The 23,418-nt window shown below is 48.7% G+C and overlaps 6 protein-coding genes across 6 annotated transcripts, besides 2 other annotated features; 3 read left to right on the top strand and 3 right to left on the bottom strand.

Annotated features, from left to right (window-relative positions):
• Positions 1-102: a repeat region.
• Positions 103-1,361: 1,259 nt separating this feature from the next.
• FPSE_11207 (uncharacterized protein) lies at positions 1,362-3,167 on the top strand (the record flags this gene model as incomplete). The annotated part of the gene is made up of 1 exon (XM_009264324.1): positions 1,362-3,167. One exon carries the CDS (start codon positions 1,362-1,364, stop codon positions 3,165-3,167), a length of 1,806 nt encoding a protein of 601 aa, XP_009262599.1.
• A 415-nt stretch (positions 3,168-3,582) lies between these two features.
• Positions 3,583-7,164, bottom strand: FPSE_11208 (uncharacterized protein; the record flags this gene model as incomplete). Its single annotated transcript, XM_009264325.1, has 3 exons — positions 3,583-3,996; positions 4,051-6,961; positions 7,025-7,164. 3 exons carry the CDS (start codon positions 7,162-7,164, stop codon positions 3,583-3,585), a joined length of 3,465 nt encoding a protein of 1,154 aa, XP_009262600.1.
• A 1,841-nt stretch (positions 7,165-9,005) lies between these two features.
• On the top strand, positions 9,006-11,742 carry FPSE_11209 (uncharacterized protein; the record flags this gene model as incomplete). The annotated part of the gene is made up of 3 exons (XM_009264326.1): positions 9,006-10,931; positions 11,041-11,514; positions 11,569-11,742. The coding sequence occupies 3 exons, from the start codon at positions 9,006-9,008 to the stop codon at positions 11,740-11,742; spliced, it is 2,574 nt and encodes an 857-aa protein (XP_009262601.1).
• Positions 9,099-9,146: a microsatellite.
• Positions 11,743-12,059: 317 nt separating the features above from the next.
• FPSE_11210 (uncharacterized protein) lies at positions 12,060-15,081 on the bottom strand (the record flags this gene model as incomplete). Its single annotated transcript, XM_009264327.1, has 6 exons — positions 12,060-13,498; positions 13,549-13,682; positions 13,729-13,892; positions 13,945-14,410; positions 14,463-14,814; positions 14,988-15,081. 6 exons carry the CDS (start codon positions 15,079-15,081, stop codon positions 12,060-12,062), a joined length of 2,649 nt encoding a protein of 882 aa, XP_009262602.1.
• A 1,493-nt stretch (positions 15,082-16,574) lies between these two features.
• Positions 16,575-19,062, top strand: FPSE_11211 (uncharacterized protein; the record flags this gene model as incomplete). The annotated part of the gene is made up of 3 exons (XM_009264328.1): positions 16,575-16,770; positions 17,115-17,893; positions 17,947-19,062. The coding sequence occupies 3 exons, from the start codon at positions 16,575-16,577 to the stop codon at positions 19,060-19,062; spliced, it is 2,091 nt and encodes a 696-aa protein (XP_009262603.1).
• A 395-nt stretch (positions 19,063-19,457) lies between these two features.
• Positions 19,458-21,280, bottom strand: FPSE_11212 (uncharacterized protein; the record flags this gene model as incomplete). The annotated part of the gene is made up of 2 exons (XM_009264329.1): positions 19,458-20,820; positions 20,874-21,280. 2 exons carry the CDS (start codon positions 21,278-21,280, stop codon positions 19,458-19,460), a joined length of 1,770 nt encoding a protein of 589 aa, XP_009262604.1.
• Positions 21,281-23,418: the final 2,138 nt, after the last annotated feature.

The raw sequence follows: 23,418 nt of genomic DNA, 5'->3' as shown, positions 1-23,418 counted from the left end.
AAAATACGGGATCCCGTCCGCTCTCCCATAGTCAAGCTGGTAAGGGGCGGATTAGTAGTTGGGTCGGTGACGACCAGCGAATCCCCGCTGTTGTATGTTTTTGCCTTTTTGTCTTCATTTGCACTCTTCTATTTTTAATATCGATGAGACATCGAAGAGATGTTTGATACATAACCCAGGGTCGAGCCCTTTTGTTAGACTGCTTTCCATAAGTGGTCCAGTTGTCTTATTCTGGAGCGGTCTCTATGCCTCGATATAGAGCTCAAGCTGCTAACCTGTATCATGCGCGGAGAAACAGCGCCGCCTTCCGGGATTATCAGATTTGCCGGAGTATTTCTCGGAGTTTAGTTTCAATATTGAACTCTTTCGGTAACGTATTGAATCTGAATGGTTCAGGTCCGATGCATGTACAAGTCTTGTACACACTGAGTGCTGTTTGTGTTTCACAAAGACGCTGTCAGTACCTGCTGGCCTGCAATCAATGCATATGTTGTTCAACACAAACAAGGGGCCTCAAAAATACTATAGATAATATAGTCAAAGCAAAGAGACTAGTAAGCGAGAAATGTGGCAGTTGTTCTCTGGGGAACAAAGGCATAGAATATGTTGTCGTCGGCAGTTGAAACAAGTTGACTAACACTTAAATGACCAACTCGACGGCAACTGTCACCGTATCGATAAACAGCCAGTGGCTGTAGACTGCATATGCATACAGGGGCTTATTCACTGGGGTCTCACTGTATCCATGGCTTTTCAGGGGATGACACCTCCCATTCGGGATTCATTTCGGTGAGTCAGCCAATGATGTTTTGGTTCCATCTGTGAAGTGACGTAAAACAAATAGAACCAGTGGTTTTCCAGCGCCATGAATCGGCGAATGTCTGCTACCTAGTCGCCGATCGAACCTTAGCAACAATATCAATTCTAAACTGTACGACAACCAAAGGTCACGATGCGCTGGAATTGTCTCGGCATCGTCAAAACTCTGCGCTCTGACTCGTTCCTAGCTTCCGACCTGATTCACGTGTTCATTCCCCTGAACTCACCGCTGGGCTGGCTTATCAGTGCAGTTTGGCCATGAATGAATTATATATATAAAGTGAGGTGAGATTCTTCATCTCAGGGTCTTTGTATCTACAACCTCCGAAAGATTCCCCGACGTCATCTTTGTCTAAGTCGGGATCCATCTATTTTTAAGGGTAGTCCACAGTGGCGTCTGTCTACTCCAGTTTTAACTGATATCAGGAAATCAATTACAGCAGCACGCATATTGCCCTGAGAGAAAGGCAGTTTGTTGGCCATGCCTTGTTTCTTATCATCATTACAGTAATTTCTATTCTCAACCTAGAAATCTTGCAACCATGTTATCGCGATCGACACAACGTCTAGTCAGCCGGCTACGGCCCCTACCATCATTACCTACTCCAGTCTCACAAGCTCCTGCTAGAGCACAATCTCGTTGCTTTGCTGCAACTCGACTAAGGCCATCATCCGCAAAGTCTTCTGCTTCTGATAAAGCAGCGCCTGCGCCGAGATATCCAAGTGCTTCTCTCGCAGTTCTCTTCGCCGGAGCAGCTTCCTTTTGTCTTGCCTATCAGCTGTCGCAACAATCCCCTACAAGATGCGATTATCATTCTGAGGACGACAGTGTTTCCGACCTACAAGGATCCTCTCTCCCTTGCTATCGCATTGATGAAGTGCGCAAACACGACGCTCGCTCCGATCATCCTTGGATTATCCACCGTGATAAAGTGTACGATATCACTGAATGGATAGGCGCGCATCCCGGTGGCGATATCATCCTTCGCGCTGCAGGTGGCTCTATTGATCGGTACTGGGATATTTTTGCAATCCACAAAAACGACTACGTCTATGATATTCTGAATCAGTACTTGATCGGTTATGTCGACCCAGAAGATCTGGTCAACGGACGCCCATCACAAGACGAGATTGAGGACCCCTTCTCCGATGACCCGTCTCGACATCCGGCTCTGGTGACCATGACGGAAAAGCCCAGAAACGCAGAAACTCCTGCGAACGCCATGACAAACGAGTTTCTTACTCCCAACGACCTTTTCTATGTGCGCAACCACATGTGGGTGCCAAAAATCGCAGAAAACGGCAGTAATCACAACCTGACGATAGAGCTTCCTGACGGCACCATAAAAGAATACACCCTTGCCGATCTCAAGTCGCGTTTCAAGCCTCACAAAGTCACTGCCGCCCTTCAATGTTCTGGCAATCGCCGCCGACATATGAATGAAGGATCGGGAAGAAAGACCAACGGCCTCCCATGGACTACAGGGGCCATCTCTAATGCTTGCTGGGAAGGCGTACTGCTTTCCGACGTGCTGGCAGATGCAGGTTTCGACTTGCACTCAGGATTGACAGGAGAGTCCGAAGCCAAGCACGTCCAGTTCTCCGGCTTGGAAGCCTACGGCGCATCGATTCCCATCAAAAAAGCCATTGACCCCCAAGGCGACGTGATACTCGCCTACGGAATGAACGGTCAGGCGCTTCCGCGCGATCATGGATTCCCGCTGCGAGCGATCGTTCCAGGACATGTCGCTGCGCGATCTGTAAAATGGCTGAACCATGTCACGCTCAGTGATGAAGAGAGCACAACTCAATGGCAGCGACGCGATTACAAGTGCTTTGGACCAAACCAGACACAAGTAGACTGGGATACTGCACCTTCTATTCAGGAGATGCCTGTCCAAAGTGCTATAACGACCTGCAAACTCGGTGACTGGAAGAAGAGCGATGACACTTATACCAAGCCTGCTTCGCTGACAGGCTACGCATACTCGGGCGGCGGTCGTGCCATAGTCCGCGTTGACGTCTCTGCAGATAACGGCAAGACCTGGTCCCAGGCTTCCATTATTCCCGACTGCTCGACCAAAGAGGGTGAGCAATCTCCCTGTTTTGGCCACGCAGCATGGGCTTGGCGAAGATGGAAGTTTGACGGACCCGTACCGTTGAGCGCTTTCGAGACATCAGAGTCCGGGAAGCGTTACGCTACCTTTGTCGTGAAAGCCACCGACGAAGCATACAACACGCAGCCAGAGAGTTATGCAGCAACGTGGAATATTCGCGGGAACCTTGCTACAGCGTGGCATCGCGTCAAGGTTTGCGATGAGAGCTCTATCGAGGAGGGACGCGGATAGATAGATTCTCAGGAGTAGATGGTATGGCTAATTAATTGGGTTTAGGACAGGCGAAAGGGGGTCATTCACATTGAGCGAGCGATGAATAAATAGTATGAATTCACAAAGGCCATCGACAAGGCACGATTAATTTAAGATTGATGGAGTTTGTCTAGTGTTGTAGCATTCTAAGTTCAAGTTGGAATCCGAATATGGTGTTGTGCATGTCAATGGGTAACTTCTATCCTTCATTATACAGGTACATCTTGGGATGTATCACACTCCAAGTTTTGCCCAATACTGCTCTATCTCGATTGGTCAAAATCTATAAGTATACATGCAATGCAATCCAGCCAGAGGGATCCTTTCTTCAACGATCCTCCTGTCCTGCACCTACAAAAGACCATCTTAGCTAAGCCGCCTGCTGAAACTCGATCTACTCATCGTCGTCATCGTCATCTTCAGCATCGGTGAAGTACTCGAACTCGTTGGGTGTCTTGGCCTCTTCATCGTCAGAGTCCTCGTCAACAGCAGTCAGAACACCGGCAGCGGCTGCAGCACCCGAGGCATTGCCACCAGGGGTCTGGGGGTCGGCATCAAGAAGACCGAACGGCGACCGGCCTGAGTTGCGCAACAGCTGTCCGAGCATAGCACTGCTGGGGCCTCCCCGTTGGGCATCGGTAATACCGTCAAGCAGAGATCGTCCTGGGCCGCCAGATCGTCCACCTCTGGTGTTTTGCTGACCTGCGACAGGAGCGCGTTCTGTTGTAACCTTCTTCAGCTTTTCCTCCAACAAAGCCTTCTCCTCCTCAGGCTCGCCGTCAATAAGCAACAGGGGACCACCAGTGGGCTGTAGCAAGTTAGCAAATGCAAGTATTTGGACACTGTCAGTAGAATTGCTCACCTTCTTCACAGGCTTGTAGCGGCCAGAATTAAAGCTGATATACTTGAGTTGGCCGGGAAGTACTCGGGTCATGTTTTCAATGTCATAGCCAATCTTCTCCTTCTCAGGCTTCTTCTTTGTATCTGTAGAAGTAGCGGCCTCCTTCTCTTGTTCTTCCTTCTTTTCATTGGTTTCATCAGTCTTCTTGTCCTCGTCAACGTCCATCTTGTCACCACTAGGCTTGGCGGGGGCACTGTCGATATCCATACTCTCACGTCTTTGAGCTCGCTCCTTCTTCTGAGCTCGTCGCTTTGCCTGCGCAGTGGTGGACAAGATTGCGGTAGCGATAAGCGCTGGTCCCTCCTCAGTCTTGACTTCTTGTTCGGGAGGGTAGTCAAAGAGGCTGGGTCGGGTAGCACAGTGGAACTTGGTATCGGGAATCTCGAGGTCGTGGTCCAGTCCGATGATGGAGGTAGGAGAGAAGCTGAGGGACAGGAAGTGGGTAAAGGGGAACCAGTACCAGTATTGAGTAAATACAGCCATACCGACAATACCGGCCATGTTGAGGTTGCCGGTTTGGGTCTGGAGGCCAATGGTGCAGTTGCGGCCACCAGCATCAATGATACCAAGCGCTAGGGCAGCACCAAACTTGGTCATGGCATCTTCGTGGCGGTCGCCAACCACCTTCTTGAGGGTCTTGCGGATTGATGCGACCTTGGGGTTCATGATCTCATTCTGTTGAACAAGGATCATGGCAAGAGAGATCAGAGCACCCTGTCGTACAAAGTCTGTAGGGTCCTTCATCATAGGCTCAAGCAGATCGATGGCCTCGTCAAGGCCAGTGCCGGCACACGAGATACCAAGGGCCATGGCGGAACCATATCGAACGTGAGGGTTATAAGACTCGGATAGAAGCTCAACCATTCGAGGTACACTGCCAGGCTTACGGAAAAGAATGAAACCCAGACTCATCACGGCAATACGACGAACATCATCGTTGACGTCGCTGACTGCAGTATGGAGGAGCTTTCGGATGGCCTTGTTGCTGCCAGTACCGCAGTAGGCAAGAGCAACAGTCATGATACCACCGTATCGCAGAGTAGGATCGGGATCATTGAGGAGACCCTCAATCAGGACATCGGCTCCTTCTTGGCGGCCAAACATGATGAGAGCCATGCCAATGGACAGACCACGGAGGATCTTCTCGTGGGTAGTCTCGTGTGCATATGTGATCATGTCCTCCAGAGCCCTCGCATGGCCTGTACCAAGCATGACAAGACCCATGGCTAAGCCGACAGCCTCACCATTGAGGGCAGAATCTTGGAAGAGAACCTCCCGGAGCTTGTCGTAAATGTCCATATCACCAGTGGCCATTCCGGCGATACCGAGACCAAGAGCACCACCGTGTTGAACAACCTCCTCCTCGGCTTGACCAAATTGCTCCTTGAGGTAGTCCAAAGCCTCAGCTCCATGGTTGGCATGGATTAGTCCGTAAGCGTAGAGGGCACCACCCTGGCTGAAAATAGAACCACTGCTAAGGCCACCCTGCCTAGGCAGATACGGCTCAAGAAGCTTTCTAGATTGAGACAGGTTTCCACGGTGAATAACACCAAGCGCGGCAGTGGCGGTGAACTTGGACCAGTTCACTGCCTTACCGAGCCACTCCAAATTATCCCGGAAGAATTTATCGTTTGTAGTTCCCTGGTTCATGAAAGCGTTGCAGAATGTGACAGCAGTATGGAAAATAGAATTGCGACCTTCAAGACTGTCGCGGACCTTATTCAAAATGCTCAAGTCGGTTCGGTTGTTGCGGTAGAGGAACTCAAGGTTCAGACGAATAGTCTTGCTGCCGTCAAGGATAGCTCGGATATTGCTGTAGGCCTTACGTAAAGGCTCGGAAAGTTCATTCTCAGGGGAGTCTTGCTGATTCTGAAGGAGGGATTCGCTCTCGGTGGGCTGTTCGCCATTTTCATCGACCGCGCTCTTGGCAGGCTCACCAGCGGGTAGCGATGCCAGAACGTTACCCAGGAACCCTTGTGTGCCGTTGTCGTAAAGATCAAAAGCGATTTGATAGGCAATGGCGATGGAAGATCGGTCAGCCTTCTCAACAAGGTTGCGAAGCATGCGAGAAGCCTCTTCGTCAGAGTTGAGGTAGACTACACACTTGGCAATCGCAAAGTAGTCAGGGTTGGGAATCTCATTCAGGAGATCAAGAATGAGCCTCAAGATCTCGGTACGGAAACCTCTCTCCTGAACAATATCCATGCAGATACCTAGCGTGTACTCAATCAAATCCTCAGCCGGGCCAGGGGAGCTTTCGAGGGGGTTTGATTTAGCCTTCTTTTCGTCATCGCTGGCGCGCTTGATGACGCTTCGAAGGACAGCAAGATTCTTTGCCTCAACGGCAATACCGACTACCTGTCGGTATCGGCCCTTCTCTAAGCAGCTCTCAAAAAGCCTGTCGACGACCCTCTGCAAAGAATCCGTGGCCTGTTCAGGGAGCTCAGCAATGGACCCAGAGCGGAACTGCTTGAACGAGGGCTGGAAGGTAGCCTCAAGCATAGTGTTGTCAATCGAATCGCGAGAGAGCAACGATTTGGGAGGCAGAGTCGTTCGCGAAAAGGGAGTAGTGGGAGACATAACAGCACCCTCGGCACCGCTGGCGAAGGTAGTAGCTAGCTCCGGGAGATCGTCGTTCTTAGAGGCTGGAGGGGCCGCTTTCTTCGCAGCGGTGACAGCGATGTATTGGTCGACGCATTTGGAGATGATGGTCTCCTCAAACTCTCCGGGAGAGTCGAGCTTGAAGAGATCGCCAGCAGCGAGTGCAAACACCATGCTATCGTTGTAGGCCTGGAGGTGGTAGTAGACCTTTGCGAGAACAAGGGCAGCGAGCTGGCGTTCGGGGAAGGATTCATCTTCGTAGAGCGCTTCGCTATAGGATACTGTTAGCAAACACAAGCCAACGCATCAGAAGAGTAACGCGAGCATGACGTACATTTGCGTCAGCACAGCAGCAACTTCGGTCCAGACAGTGTCTATGTCGTCGTTGAGGGTCTGTAGCGCAAAAACCTTGAGTTCAGGCTCCTCATCGGTGAGAAAGGCGAGAACGCCGGTCGCCGAGACGATACCAGGCATCTTGAGGGGCTGTCAGGGATTGGAGGCGAAGGAGGTTTACAGCGAGCGGTACGAGGGGATGTCTTGGATAGTAATTGTCGAATTGGGTGGTAGATGATATCTATGTGCAAGTCCAAGGGCGTATAGAGAGCCCTGAGACAAGATGAGTCGCGGATGTACAGAAACAAAGCAGATACAAAGATAATGAAGAGAGATGGAGGCGATGGATCGGTTGGTGTTTTGCTCCAGAAGGGTAACTCGAAGATGGTCCACGTCAGGCACAGCTCTGCCTTGCAGTGAGTGCACGGACCAACCATAGCTCCAGGCAGAGTGTAGTTACATAAGCAGGCGGCACGTGACTGTCTAGCTCAACTTGAGATAAGCTGTTTGCATCAGTTCTCATTTTACTCTAGAACTGTCAAAAGGTCAAAGTGTAATATCAAGGTTTCCCCAATGACTCACTTTCTCAATAATGACACGTAGGCTGTGATAGAAGAAACTTCTTCCGGACTGTGTGTACAGTAGCTATTTAGATTTGATTGATAGCTTATGTACATAATAGGTACTAAGGCACCCAGAGGATGGCAGAAACGTTAACCTCTCAAGTATTAGTATATAAAAACAAATAGCCTAAAGGGTACAGTCCAAGTAACATAAGCTGACCTACTAATTTCGTCTTTTGTGCTTCTAATGGTCATTTTTTCTAATACCCTGAGGGGCATATGTGTACATCAACTTAAGCGTCCAATTGACTTGACCATTGAACTATGACGTCGCATAGGATTCTAATGCTTAGCATCCATGTACTTAGGTCGATAGAATGGGAAACTTGTTGACAAGATGGATATCGATTTACTCTGCCAATGCTCGGTTCATAAGGCTGATGTCCGTCCAAAGTTGCGGCCCCGGTTGTGAAATGCTTAACCTATTATCCCTGGCCTTTGATATTTCAGGCATAATAAGCTGACAAGTAGCGTGTCCAATCTGAAACAATTTGTCTGATTTGAGATTAGGCACTGCTAAGCCTCACGGGGATCCAAGGGTCGCTTCAGGTACTTGGACACCCATAGCTTCTAGGGCATAAAACATGTACCGACCTGTAACTGGACTTGACTGCCAAAAAAGACAGGCTACTGGGTGGCAGAAAAGTCGACCTCCAAAGTCTTGGAAACCAAAAATAAATAGCCGAAAAACTATCACTTTACTAGCATAAGATGGCCTACTAATTTCATCTCTCATGTTCTCAGGGACCAATATTTCTGGTACCCTGAGGACAGGGAAGGGTTTGCAAACAAAATCTGTCCCGCGTCATGTACATTAGTACATGTACTCCCACATCCCTGGACAGAGAGACCTCTAGCGTCAGGCTGTCGCCTATCCCATCTTTGTTTGTCGCCAGAAAACGATGACAGGACACCAACACCAAATGACTAAATTGACTGTAAACTTTTGATATCGCCAACAACGTTCAGCGCACAACATCCTTCGACTACGCCATATCTCCGAAAACCCTATCGCCCCGTCGAACAAGAACCCAACGCGACGTTTATTCGCCAATCCCAATATATAAGCGTGGCAGCCTCGCCATGGCGGCGTAGAAACATCCAACCCAGTCATCCATGTCCACTTGCGCTCTCCCCCTCGCGCGACGACGACTGTCCTCCATCGCTTTAAGGACACTTAATATTCTGTTCCATTGAGGACGACGCCCGTCACCATTTGTCCGCGCTTTATTCGCGTCTATAATTTGGTTTCAGACGAGTGATTGGCGTCGGAATTGATTTTAGGTTTTCCCTCGCGCCAGATTCCAACAGCGTCCTCTTGTCGCAAATTCTTTATCCTCCCACTCTAATATCATCACCATGGACCTTCGATCTGTCCTGAACACGTCGGAAGGTGGCGACCGCGCTCCTGTCAAATCCGCACCGAAGCCGCAACCTCCGCCGCCTGTTCACCAGCAACAGCAACAGCAACAGCCTCACCCACAGCAGCAGCAGCAGCAGATGCAACGACCGTCGCAGAGTCCAGCCCAAGCACCTGCTTCACACCCCTATTATCGCGAATACAACCGCCAACCACCTCCTCATCCCTCGCCGGGAAAGCCTATGCCACAGGAATACCTTCCACACGCTGCTCATCCCCATCATCCTCAGTCGCGGCCACCGTCGCATCATCAGCCATCTCCCCATCAACCGCCGCCCGGTGCGTATCCACCACAATCTCCGTACCAGGCACCCGGACCATATCCAGGACGTCCTGTGCCGCCTCCACTACAACCAGGTAGTTCTTTCCACGATGCGCGGTCCCCAAGCGGCCCAACTCCAGGTCAATCCCCTTATCGAGCTTCAACAACCCCTTCTGCTGCAACTGCTGCTGCTGGTTATCCCTTCCCCCATACCCAGTCCCCTGCAGAAGTAGCAAGTCCAGTCCAACGACACCAGCATTCACCTGCTCAATACACTCCTCGGGAAAGCTTCTCACAGGGCCCACAAGTCATACCCCCTGGCCATGTACACGGCTATCCTGCAACTCAACAACAGCAACATCATCAAAACTCTATTCCACAGACGCCTCCTGTCGCCACTGCAGTTAACCAGCAATACAATCAACGCCCTCCCTCTGCTTCACGTTCTACACATTCTACTCCAACTCCAACATCTGCTCATACTCAACACCCTTACGGATTCGTTCAAGCTAGTAGTCCTGTTGTCGCTTCACGCCCACCTCCTGGAGAATACGGTCATAGTCGCCAACCATCCCAGCCCGCTACGCCTGTCGCTCCGCCTTTGTCCTCTGGGTCAAGGCAACCATCCGTCCCTGGTGTGTTCGCACAGCCTTCGAGTCCATATCAACAAAGGCTTTCATACACAGCAGCTGCTCCAGTAGCGCAAGCACAGACACAGGCACAAGCACAAGTAAAAAGTTCACCACCTCCGCCTCCGCCGCCCACCAAACGTATATCTAGCAGTTACGGCTCGCCGGCTCCAGACGCACATCGACGATCTCAATCGCACAGTGAACGCGCTCCAAGTCCATCCGTCAGTCCCAAGTCTCGAGTCCCTTCACTTCACAGCAATCCCGATCCGCTTGCAGCGCTGGCGGCAGCAGACGCCAAAAATAAACAGTCGCAACCTCTTTCTCTTCCGCAACCGATGGCTATAGATACAGAGCGCGCGGCAACCCCTGCCAAGCGCAAGCTCGAGGACCGCATTTTCGATAGCAGTCCCCAAGAGCCAGAGGAGAAGCGAATAAAGTCTAGCGAGACCAACGGCCAGATTCCTGTTAAGCGCGAATCTGTGTCAGAACTACCTTTGAGTAGAAGGCGAAGACGCTATTCGCAGCCCCCCATATGGGCGCAAGACTCCCGAAGAATGGCCGGCATGCCTTCGAACGCCAACTTTGTACTGCAAAAGAGGCTTCATTCGCATATTAACGGAAAACAAGAACAGAAACCTCGTCCTAGTCGCCATGCCTCGCCCGAGACGAACAGGACTGCGCCGCCACCCGAACCAGCACCGCAAGAGATTCTCGGTCCATGGGAACCTAGCATTACCGGAGTTAAGCCTTTCGAGGATATTAGCAGAAAGGTAGCAGATTTCCTGTTCCTCAACGTGCTTAATGCGCCTGATATGATGGAAATTTCCAGCAAAAGTATTCAGTTTGAAGTGGAAGCAAAACTCGGCACTTTGATCGATAAGGACACTCGTCATCGGGTTAATCAAAATATAGCCTCTGAGTGTATTTTGATGGATAGTAGTCGCATCGCCTTTGAAAGTAGTATGACCGAGGTAAGTCTCTTTCTATCCTTTTTGGTCGTTGGTACAACTTTAAGCAAAGTATACCTTCTGTTGCCTCTGTCTGTTCTTGTTACTGGATCAAATACTAATAAATTATTAGGCTGCCCACAAGAAGAATAACGATTTTCTCAACGAAATAGTGAAATCCACACATCCTCGTGGACCGGGAGGGGCCAACCATCGTGTCCCTGTTGTTTACAAACATCGAAGAGAAAGAGACCGTTTCTTCGATTTGCCTGCGGAACTACTACAGCATAGAGTCCCTGGCTGTATAAGGAACCGCCTAGCAAAGGGAAGACGGACCCGCGTACGGGTGACGCACGACCAGAAAACGCAGGAGGTCCTAGGCAAAATTATAAAAGCCCGCGTTGCCGATCTCGACATCCATTTTCCTGAACTCCCTATGGACTGCCGCATCAGCATCAACCTCGAGATGGATTGGGATGGCTCATTAGAGGAGCTGGAAGGAATTCCGAACCCCGGAGATAACCCTGATCGGAATAAGGACAGGCTTAGCTATACGCAAGGGCCGTATCAGATTGACCTCACGCAGGTCATCCAATCTGGTCCAGGGGTACGTACCGTTCTCATTGCCGTCAATCGATTATTACTAACAGTGTCATATCAGGGTCGCCCAGAAAAGAAGCACGAGCTCGAAATCGAGATTGATTCGAAATTGCTGATTGATCAAGGGCGGAGGGCCGCTAATGGTGCGGCGCACCGTTATCCAGAGCTCGTGGAAGGTCTCGTTGACAATATACGAGTCCTCGCGCGCAAGGCACGGGATTTCGAGCAGCATTAATAAAGGAGTAGTGAATTGGCGTTATGAAGGACTATTACGAATACCAATTTAAACATTTTTTATGATGAGAGCCTAAAGAGTATGGTCTAAGTAGCATAAGCTGATCTACTAATTTCGTCTCTTATGCTTCCAGCGGTCAACATAACGAAATAAATATCTGCTTGAATAACAATTGCCCAATACCCAGGTAGGTTGCCAAATAACGTTCCTAATACTCCACGCCTGTCCAAATCATTCACTCATTATTTAACATTAAACCGTACCCTCATCCACGGCGTACTTGAATTCTACCCATCAAAAACTCGACTGCGTTTGTATCAATTCGTCACCCCATAAACAACTTGTGATCTACCCTCATAACGCTGCTTGTGGAAGTTGTTCATCTGCTTCCTGTAGCTCTGTTGCACTTCGCCCCATAGACCACGATGTCCGTTTCGTATGCATTCGCGTGCATCGGCTTCCGTCTTGACCTTGCAGTGACAGACATTTGGCGTGCCACAAAAGTAGGCCCTAGCCCGAGGGTTCGGGAATTTAATGCTGAGTCGTTTGAGGTTTGGCCAGTTGGCACTGCTGCTCGTCGAAGCTGGATTGTTGAGTGCCAACCGGGCTAGATTCCAGTCCACCTCGCCATCCGAATTTGACTGTTCATATCTTCGGGCTGAAACGGTAGAGTGTCCTTTCTTCTTCTCAATGGCCGCGATTTCACAAGATGCACCATCTCTTCCCGATTTACGGCAGTCACAGCGTTCAGGATTCATACTCGTTTCGTCATCGATCTGGATCGTTACGAATGAGAACTTGTCGCCTTGAAGACTTTGTGTGAAAAGGACAAGCATTGGCTTTACTGGACGCTTGTGTAGGAGACCCGTGGAGTTGGTTCCAGTTGAAACACTTACACTAGCAACGTCGCTGTTGGAGGAATTGCTGTTGTTTGACGTGCTGCTAAAAATACTGAAAGAGCGCCCTTTCCTAAAAGTATTTGCAGTTGTACTGTTAGACCGAACGGAAGCAAGAGGCGCTGATCGAGAGGGCGACGCAGATGACCCAACAGGTTTTCGAGGGGGCGACTCGCGCGGTGGTCCTTGCGTTGGAAAGAAGTTCTGTCTTTGTGCAGGTGGCGACCCGATAGGTTCCGGGGAGCTTCTTGTTGGCCAAGACTCAAAGGGATCAAAGCCCACAGGCTGTCTTTGTGGGATTGTCGCAAGATTGGGATAACGCCCCGAAGGGCTAGTTGGATACCTGTCCCTGTTGCTCCCACCGCTCACTCCAGGGGGCGAGCCTCGAATAGCAGCTGAATTGAGTGACGTACTAGGTTGGAGCATTGGGCTTGACAGTGGAAAGCCTTCACCCACTCTGAGGGACGAGTCCCGAGTGGTAGCTGAAGCAAGTGTTGATATGGAATTTTGTCGGCTAGCCACTGAGCTGTCTGTCGTATTGGCAGCAGCGTCGCTATTTGTGATAAGCGAACCTGCGGTTTGTTTAGGTATCCAGAGTTGGAGTGAGGCGTTCTCCATAATATTGTCGACTCCATCAAGGACAAAGATGACTTGACAGTCGTATTGTGTGTAAGAATCCCACGGCTTAAAACCTGTCACTGCTTGCTGAAACTTCAGTATGTCACCCCCATCAAGGAAGTCCAGTCTTGCTATTCTCTCGTTTTGTCGCATGATAATTTCTTGTGTCATGTGAGTACCAACGGGCATGGCGTATTGGGGGTTGAACACCATGGATGTGACATCGAAATCGATGGTTTCAGCTATCGGAATTTAGCACTTGTAGATCACGTAAACATCATGAATCTACTACCTTCTTGTCTTGGCCTGCCAGTCGCCACTTGTTCTGAGCCTGACATGATGACTCTGAAGCGTCTTCCATCAGTATCTAGCCTACGAAGCAGCTTGGCTTTCTTTTCAACACCTGCGCTATAGCTCCGTAAAGGCCTGAGGAAATTAGCAGTGGTGGAACGAAAGAGCACAGACGACTTACACCTCAAGGAGCTGCTCCATCATCTCATCCCTGGTTACCACATCGACAAGAGGGGTAGGATCTCTCTCGGGCCAGATCGTAAACATATCTCTCTTGAGCGTCGAAGTGATGATTCTGGGCGTAACTAGCTCCGTGCCAAAACGCGAACACTGTGAAGAAAGATCCTACTGATGTCAGCACCCTGTACCAGCGGTTTATTTGCAACCAAGCTCTCACATCTTCTAGTTGTCGAGTGTACGAAGGCCAATGCGACGTGTCTTTGTTCGCTGTTCTTAGGGTTGGAGATGCTTGCATTCTCTTGAAAATCCATACACATTTTAGGAGGTTGAGATATTGATCGACAGCTGGAACACGATCCTCGACCAACATTCCTGATTGGAAATTGATTGTGCTCTTATGAAAGTTTAGTATGAACGCATCCGACAGTTCACTCAGTTCAAAATCATCCTCAACACGATATTTTGGATGGCTAGTAAGCGCTGCAAAGCGAAATTGATCATCCAAATCAACAGGAACTTCCAAGAGAACGACGCTTCTCTGAACCCGTTGGTCAAGTGCTTCGTCGAGGTCGGGAATTAGAACTCCCATAAGACGGCGAATATCATGGTGCACATTGGTGATCCGTTCTGCGAGGTCTTTATGCATAAGCTCGATGTCTTGTCGCACGCGAAGAAGAAGGTCACTTTCATGGTTAGCTTGCTGGATTGACAAATAATAGCTTTAACAGTACTTACACCTCTAAAGGTTTCAAAACATGGAGAATTTTGGAGTTGTGCAGCATGATTCTTTGGCGCAGTTGATCGGCCAAAGGCTGAACGAGTACGTTCCATTCTATGTTGCGTAGAGGCTTGCTCCCCTTCCCGTAACGATCGTTGGATACGAGAAGTTGATGACATTCTTGTAGAGTGATCTCGAAATCTCCAATAATCTCGATGAGTGAAGTTCGGTCCCATCGTAACTTTGCTGGCACTCCTGGTCTCCGTTGGCTTTGAAGGGAGTCATCTGCCCATGTAATCACTCTGCTAAGAATATCGAGGTTTTCGGCCAAGCCTCTGACATCTCTTCCAAACTCTGAGTATTGACGCGCTGTGAGATAGTTAGATAATGAGAACTAGATGGGACGAATACACAGACGATCAAACGACGCATATGCTTGTCTCATTTGCGTGATTTGTCGCTGATCCTTTGATGCGGATAGGGAAAGCCTTGCAAGGCATATCATATGTATGGAAAACTAAGGCACTGCGCTCTGCACTTACTCGCATTGTAATCTTCTTTCCAGCCATAGCGGTATATATCCCAGGCTAGGCGCCCAAGGTTGAGGATATCTCCAACCTGTAAAGGACCTGCCATCGAGCGTTGCTTTAACTATCCACACAAAAAAGCTCTAAATAATACGACTCTGTAATAGGACGCTGAAGACGATCACTTGGGAAAATGTAGCCGTTGATGGAACCTCTAGTTCGTTGAAGACAGGTGAAGGGCGGCAACACCATAAAGACGTCTTCTCAACGGGGTTGTTCCTTGAAATGTGAAGGAAGAACAGCGACACAGAACGAAGCTGACCAGTCTGATTGGCATGGGCGGTGCCCCCCAAATCGACCTGAGGATGAAAGATGCAAGGGCTAAATAAGTCCTAGCAAAACGAGATAAGAGGTGGGTGTGTGAGTCCTGCATCCGTAAGGCACGTACACATTCAGCGTGGCTGGCAGCAAGTAACTCAAAGTGAACAGTTTGAATATGTGACAAAGTAGAGCAGCTTCCACAGGCAGCTAGGCAGATTAACACGGATGCGTGGCTGATTCAAATCATAGTGTTGGTAACCCAGGCGGATGACCTACGCGAGCAGCCATCCGTACCTGATGGCGGGGTAGAGAGAGAGGAAGGTCCGGGGATAATAGCTCGTAAACCCCTTATCAAGAAGACTTCCATGGGGTTTTCGAGGCTTTGGTTGTCGAGACAAATGGTATCCCCCCTGGCGGTTCGCACCCCCTAGACAAGGATCAGGAAATTTTGTATAATAAATTTCTTGTTTCCTGGCCTTGTATGTTTTCTCCAAGCCCGAATCTAGAGGTGATTTCTTAAGTATGATACTGATAACCGGGCGTTTTCAGCTCCTCTTGGCATTTCTGTAAGTGTTCCATTAGCCTATGTTTGAGGTCATTGGGGCTATGCGATGCAAGGGTGATGGATTGGTTGTTTGAGTTATCTACCTGCGTGTCACCAAGACGCTAGAAGCGCAACGGCTAGCGTTCATGGTTCTGGAGGAAGGTATGTGCAAGGCATTTTGGCAAAGGCTGGTGGGTAGCAGAAAAGTTGGCCTCCTAAACCGTAAGGTATAAAAATAAGTAGTCTAAGAAGCCTAGTCTAAGTAGTATAAGTTGGCCGAATAATTTTGTCTCTTATGCTCTTAGCGGTCAACTTTTCTGATGCCCTGAGGAAAGGGTAGATAACAAGGCTGTCGGTTTCCAAATTGAGGGGAAAGTCTGCCTAGAGTGACAAGGGAGTTGAAAGGGTCACACGATGGTGGTGAGGCTTGAAACGGATTGTCTGCTTGGTCGACCAACCTTTCTGGGCCGAGAGCTGAACGCCCGGCTTTGGTGTGATCGCCATGCCTTGCACACAGAACGTCGAGGGCGTTACTTAACACCCATGAGTCCCAGATAACCGTGATACCCGGATCTGGCTGTTTGCCTTTGCGCACATCAAGTACAAGACCTTGCCAACTCGACTTGATGCCAGGACCGGTCTGGGATTCTCTTATCTCAAGCGGCCTCCAGATCAACTGAGCCAAATCTTGTAAGCCCATCCATCTCGACGGGCTACTGGCCTCTGAAACCACAACCATGGACGACTTTGCGGCATACCGGAACCAGAGCCGTCAAGCTGAGCCGCCACAGCGCGATGCTCGAGCTGGTGATAGCGACTTCGATTCTCTTTTTGAAGACGACAACCCAGGCCAGATTTACACATCCGCGCCTAAAGAGGCGTTCAAGCTTGGGTACTTTGATGTCATGTGTCTGGTGCTCAATCGAATGATTGGTAAGTTTTCGGCTTTTTGCAGCGTTCCTTCATTCTTATAATGATTCTGGTGATGTTGTGTTGAGGTTGGTTTTAAGTTGAGTTGTAAGAGATGGGATGTCCCCCAAGTGGGGAAGTTGACGGGGATCTCCTCGTCAAGATCTATGAGTCGCTCCTTCCCTGACCCAAGATTGGATTTCTATGTGTCAGAAGAATCCTGAATTTCCATTTCGGAAGGAACCACTTCTTCTGAATTGAGCAATTGCATTTATCATCTTATTTCATTTTGACCACGATGAGATGAATAGCATGCAGCTTGACATGAGAGCCCAATACCTATATTCAGTTGCTGATCTATTGAATAGGAACTGGCATTTTCAATTCACCTCAAAGAGTAATGCAAGGGACTCGTTCAACTGGTGCAACACTTCTCCTCTGGCTTGCTGGAGTAGTTTACTGCCTATCAGGCGTTCACGTCTACATCGAGTACGGCCTAAATGTTCCTCGTTACACCATCAATGGCATTGAGCAGAGTGTCCCACGCAGTGGCGGAGATCTCAACTACCTCCAATATGTCTACCGAAAGCCCGCGTACAGAAAAGGTACCGTACTCCTGAGTACCTGCATGTTCGGCTTCTGCTTTATAGCACTTGGCAACATGGCAGGTAACTGCATCAACTTTGCTACCATGGTACTTTCGGCATCGGGAGATGATAACCCATCTTCTGGTGCCGTTAGGGGTATCGCCATCGGCATCGCGATCCTCACCTGCTTCATTCATACCTTCTCCCGAAGAGGAGGCATTTTTCTCAACAACATGTTGGCCATAATCAAAGTTATGATGCTTCTTCTTATCATCGTGACAGCTATTGTTGTTGGAGCCGGGGGTCTAAAGAATGCCGATGGTAAGCCAGTCACAAAGGAGATTGAAAACAACACTCGACCCTCCAGCGCCTTCGCCGAGTCCGGTGATGCGAATGGATATGCTCATGCTTTCCTTGCCATCATCTTCAGTTTCTCGGGCTTTGAGCAGCCAAACTATGTCATGGGCGAGATCAGTAGACCAAGACGGAAACACCCAGTCGCCATGCTGCTTGGTGTCGGTACGGCCATATTGCTTTATATGGCTGTCAATATTTCCTATGTAAGTCTCTATAACCCTCCCATTTTAAGACTTATTCTCTAATATTGCTCCAGATGGTTGTGGTTCCAAGCGACGATCAAATATACGACAACGTAGCACAAAGATTCTTTGAGCTCACCCTCGGTAGCTTGAATAACAGTGGAACCGGAAAGCGCATATTCCATGCATTTCTGGCTATATCAAGCATGGGAAACATTATCGTCATGACTTACACCGCTGCTCGCGTCAAGCAAGAAATTGCAAAGGAGGGCATCATTCCTTATGCCAAGTTCTTTGCCCAGGATGGCGATATCTCATTGGGACGCCTTCTGAATTGGTTCAAGAAGAGAGGAATGTTCAGTTCACTTCTGAGTACACGTTGGCTCTCGCCTGAAGATCATATGGAGAGAACCCCTGTGGGCGCCTTCGTTCTGCACCTTGCCTCTTGTTTTGTTCTGATCTTTGCGACTTGGTCCATGGACCCAAAAAGCTCTTACACATTACTCACGAGCTTGAGTGCATATGTCATCAACGCCTTTTTCGGAACCTTTCTGGGATTGGGAATCCTGATACTGCGCTTCAGGGGCCCTCCCAAGACTGACAAAGATGAGATACAAAGCCCAGCAGCGCCTCCACAGACTTGGCGCCAGATGACAGGGAAGCACATAAATCCCACACTAAGCGTTATATGCGCTGTTATTTATATCATCGGTGGTCTATGGCCCATCGTTACCATTTGGATCAAACCCAATGAACCCGATCAAAGACCCGGAAAACCCGAGGAACAAAGACTTACGTGGTGGCTTGTGCCCACTATCACATGGTCTGTTATCGGTGGTAGCGTATTCTGGTTTCTCGGGTTTATTGCTTTCGCAATGCGCAGAAAGCATAAAAGAAACGAGATCTTTGTGGTTGAGAAGAAGCCCGAGTTTGAGAGCGCTGATGGACCCGACGACTCAGACGGGAGGATGGGCGGATATGTGCTTGTGCACGAGACAGTCTATTTGAGCTGGATTGCGGGCGAGATTCACGAGTCAAAAGGATCAGGAACGACAGGGTTTCAGGAGCGTCCAGATGCAATGTCTGCTGCTCCAGTTAATCGATATGCTGGGACTGACTTTGAAGCCTTCTACCAGGAAGAACGTGTTGCTGCACCGACAAAAGCATACTACTCAGACTATCGACCATAAGTAGGAATAATAGATTTAGTGCATGTGGTTAATTAAGCCAAATTATTAGTTTAACCCACTGTCTGTGACTAACAAACCTGTTCAACACCTGGACAGAGTATCCTGAATTCGCAAACATTCACAAGCACAATGGGAGCACATCCACTACAGAGCAAACATTGGTAGACTTCTTATGCTACTTAGGCTATGCTCCTTAGGCTATTTATTTTTATACACTAAGATTCAGGAGGTTAATTTTCCGGCGTAGCATTATTGGATAGTTCAAACGCCTTGATTGTTATAAATTCAACTTTGAGCTAGATCTTTCATGACACCCTTTTTTCCTAATAATTTACATAAATACAAGGATCGTGCTAATTTTCGTATGCTGAGCACATGTGCCTTCATTCTCACCATTAGCCCTCCTTTTTCGGATCGATGCTGTGATCTCGACTTGGTCCCGCAATGGCCTTGTTCTGCTCTGTCTCCTCGTGCATCGTAATATCGGTTGTGGATCGTGCAGCATCAATTTCATCCCCTAACTCCTCAGGAAGGGTGAGGTTCAATATCACGCAGACTATGGCGGCAATAGCAAATCCGGTCTCCATAATAAGAACGATGGCGTCCAAGAAACCCTGCAAGGAGCGGTTGTCTCCCTTGTATGTGAAGACTTCGTCAAAGTAATTGGGGAGAAGTGTAGCACCGTATCCCAAGGCAAAGCCGGCAGTGAGAATAAAGCGATTACGTCGAGTAAATGGCACACCACGGACGATGATCGACATGCCAGACACGGCAACGGCGCTGAAGAGGAAAGTGGTCATACCACCCAGCACGGCTGACGGGATGGCAATAAGAGCCGCAGCAAACTTGGCAAAAATTCCCATAATAACCAAGAACATTGCGCACGCAAGACCAGCTTTGCGGTTAGCACAGCGAGTGAGAATAATGACACCGTTGTTCTGAGCAAAGACAGACATGGGAGTCATGGTCATCAGAGCGCCAATGCAGCCTGCAAGGCCATCAGACAGGATACCACCCTGGATACGAGACTCATAAGTCTTTCCAGTGACTTCGAGTTTCGAAACGTCGCATGTAGCCGTGACATCACCGATGGCTTCAGTAGCGCAGACAAGGTAAACTGCGATGAGAGGAAGGACAAGGGGTCCATAAACTGAGAGTGGGAAGGTGTGTACCCATGCGAACGATGCAACAGGAGCTGCGTCGATGCCGGATCGGTCGAAATAGCCGCAAGCGGCAGCTATGATGCACCCAAACAATAATCCAATAACAACTGACGTTGACTTCATAATAGGTGAACCAAATCGCTCACACAGGATGATGGCAACAAAAACAGAGAATCCCAGACCCAAGAATTCTGCAGATCCCCATGGTAGAGGATGAGGTGCGTTGATATCAGGGCACAAAGCAAACAATCCATCGGTAGCTGTCATACAGCCTCCGCTGCCTCCCATCCAGTTGGAGAACCCCGACTTGATGAGTTTGATGCCAATGAGCATGACAGTAGGGCCGGTAACGATGGGTGGCAGCACTCGCAACAAGAACTTGGCAGGGATGAAAGAAACTAGAACATTGACAAGAGCGCATACGGCCGAGGTACCCAGGATCGCACCGTATCCCTCAGGGCAAGGCAAAGGGTTTCCAGAAGAGTCAGAGGGACAGAAACCATTAGCGTACATCTGAGCAAGGCCTCCAGAGGCCACTGGGATGACGCTAAAAGACACGCCCACAACTGATAGTACTCCGGTGCCCAGGTAGTAGCTGTAAGATAATTGTCAGCGTGATATTCGGGCTATTTGAATTTTCATACTTACTTTGTGCCGAAAAGTCTGAACCGAGTAATTTGGACAGCGGAGAAGATGCCCGAAACAATGAGGGCAGTCGAGACAAGATATTGTTGTTGTTCAGGTAATAGGTTGGCGCTGCTGCTGATGATGATGGGTGGTGTAATGACTCCTGCTAACATGGCCAGTGCATGCTGGAACCCCAGGAGCAAACCAAGAAGAACTGGCATCTTATCGTTGAGTCCAAAGAAAGGGCTTGGGTTAACGCTCTTCTTCATGAAAGGTAGGTTTGGTCGAAAGAGGAAGCCATAGTCGTAATCGCCGATCAGGCCGTGCCTAGTTGTAAACGCTTTAACGAGACCATTGTAGCGCTGAGCGATTGTCTTGGATGGTGCATGCTCAGGCGCAATGGATTGTGGTCCTTGATCCTCATCCATTATTGAAGTGGTGAATTGAAGTTGTGTGAGGAAACTCGAAATGGGCCAACGTTGGAGCGGGCTTGGCTTGTTAAAGGTTGTCTGGGGGTATCGATCCCTAATTCGGTATCTTGATGTCGATCAACTTCAAGTCAGATGGACTTGTGTTGGAGCATCAAACGAAGATGAACGGGGATGTTTTCTCTCAGAACTCAATCCTGGGAGTTCGAATGTGGTCAATCGGTAGTTATAAATTCCGATTGAGTTTGCTTCTGAGCACAGAACGCGACTGGCAACCAGACGAGGCCGTTGTCGGTTGTGGCTAGGTATTTTTCGTGTTAGTTATTCAAGATGTGTAATTGATAACTCGTGGATCCCAGAGATAGCTTAGATAGCTTATCAGCACGTTCTGATCCCCGGATGCTTGCTGAATGGTTGGAGAGGAACAAAGTGGGCAGTTGCGGGCCCAAGCTCAAAGATTAAAGGAACCCAGATGAGGCGAGACGGAAGTCAACCGAAGAGATCAGTTAACAAAACATGTGATGATAATCTGAAAGTCCTTGTCTGGATTTTGAGAGGTGCCCATTGCTTCCTTTTAATGGTTGAGAAAGTCCCATGATGGACGAGAAAGAGCTGTTATCAACCCATGGAAGTGTCATTGGGTGTTGTACCAAGCGTGGGGGAGAGACGAAGACGTGCGGCCTGTCACGAAATAGTTAGACTATCGAGCCGGGGGTTAGATCGAGGGGATGAGATAGCGCATCGGCGCTTCGTCTGGGGTCATAGCATCGCCCGTCGCCGCGGATTCGGGACAGGTCGCAGTATTATCTAAATCAATCAATTATCCTTCATTCTTCATTTGACTGTCATCTTCAAGCAGTGTCTTGAACGGCGCATTCAGACTCTTCAGCCAACGAGCTCAACATGACCAATTTGAGAGATCAAAACACTTTCCAAAGAGCATAACGCTGGCTGGCTTGAGGTGACAGGAAAGTTGTTGTCGTCGATTTCGATTCTGTCTATCTCCGGTACGCACTAGGTATGCAGGCATGCGAACGCCACACCAGGTGAGGGAGCACACCTTTTCCTTGTGCCCAGCTTGGGGCCGTCGGCCAACTCAGAGCTTATCAGATATGATAGATGCGAAGGCAGGGACTGTCGGTTGTCGGCAACGTCCGGTAGTGATATAATCCTTCATTGGGGTGCTTGGGAACGGGATCGGGCGACTGCGCAGTCGCAGTAGCTTTTGACATTGAAGTTGATTAACGGATAGAAATGCTTGAGATCATACGGCGTCATCCGTAAGGGTTGGTATCGGAGCTGCAAGACATATGATGCCGAAAGAAAGGCGAAGTCATCGATTGTAGTACAGGCATTCAATCGTTTGGAATGAGAAAAGGATAACACTCGTGGAGATGATGAGGAAGGAAGAATGTCAAAGATATATAATACGGCCAACGGAGGAAAGCACCATGGGAGGCAGGAGCTAAAAGCGGGAGGCACTGGGAACAGCCGCTGTCTGCCCGCCTACTAATGCAGTCTACAAACCTTGAAGGTATTATTACAAACGTAACTACATTTTCCAACTTGCACCTGTATTTTCAGAAATTGAATTCAATAACGACGATGGTTACAGTATGATCAATTGAACTGTTGCTACAGACGGTGCGAATTCTCTCAGCGACCCATCATGATTACAACATACCCTGTACATCAGTCACCAGCAAAGCGAATAAGTGAGAGCTGACTTACGACATATATAAACTTGGGGAAATTGTATAATGAAGCTAATCATGGCATTGAATCAGTTGGGTCTATTTTAATCATAGCAGATCTGTTCTAATGTTTTTTAATTGCCTGTTATTTCGAGCCACGACATGGCTTTTAAGAAATCACGGTTGTGGAATAAAACAGAAGACTCAGGTTGAAGAACAAGACCATCAAAATATACAACACTGTAATTTCATCGGTGACTTGGCAAGTAATTAATCGTAAGCTAGCCAGTCTTGAGCTTGGAAGATTAAAGAAAAAGGATTTATTAATAATATATTCAGTATAATATAGTTAATAAGCAAGTAGACTGAATAAGTAAGTAAATTAAAAATCCCTTACCTTATATCTTTACTATTTAATTAAATAATTCTTAATAACCTAATATA

Source organism: Fusarium pseudograminearum, chromosome 4 (assembly GCF_000303195.2).
Source record: "Fusarium pseudograminearum CS3096 chromosome 4, whole genome shotgun sequence".
Lineage (NCBI taxonomy): Eukaryota > Fungi > Ascomycota > Sordariomycetes > Hypocreales > Nectriaceae > Fusarium > Fusarium pseudograminearum.
Note: the sequence above shows the minus strand (reverse complement) of the source record. Positions and strands in the feature narration are given on the sequence as shown.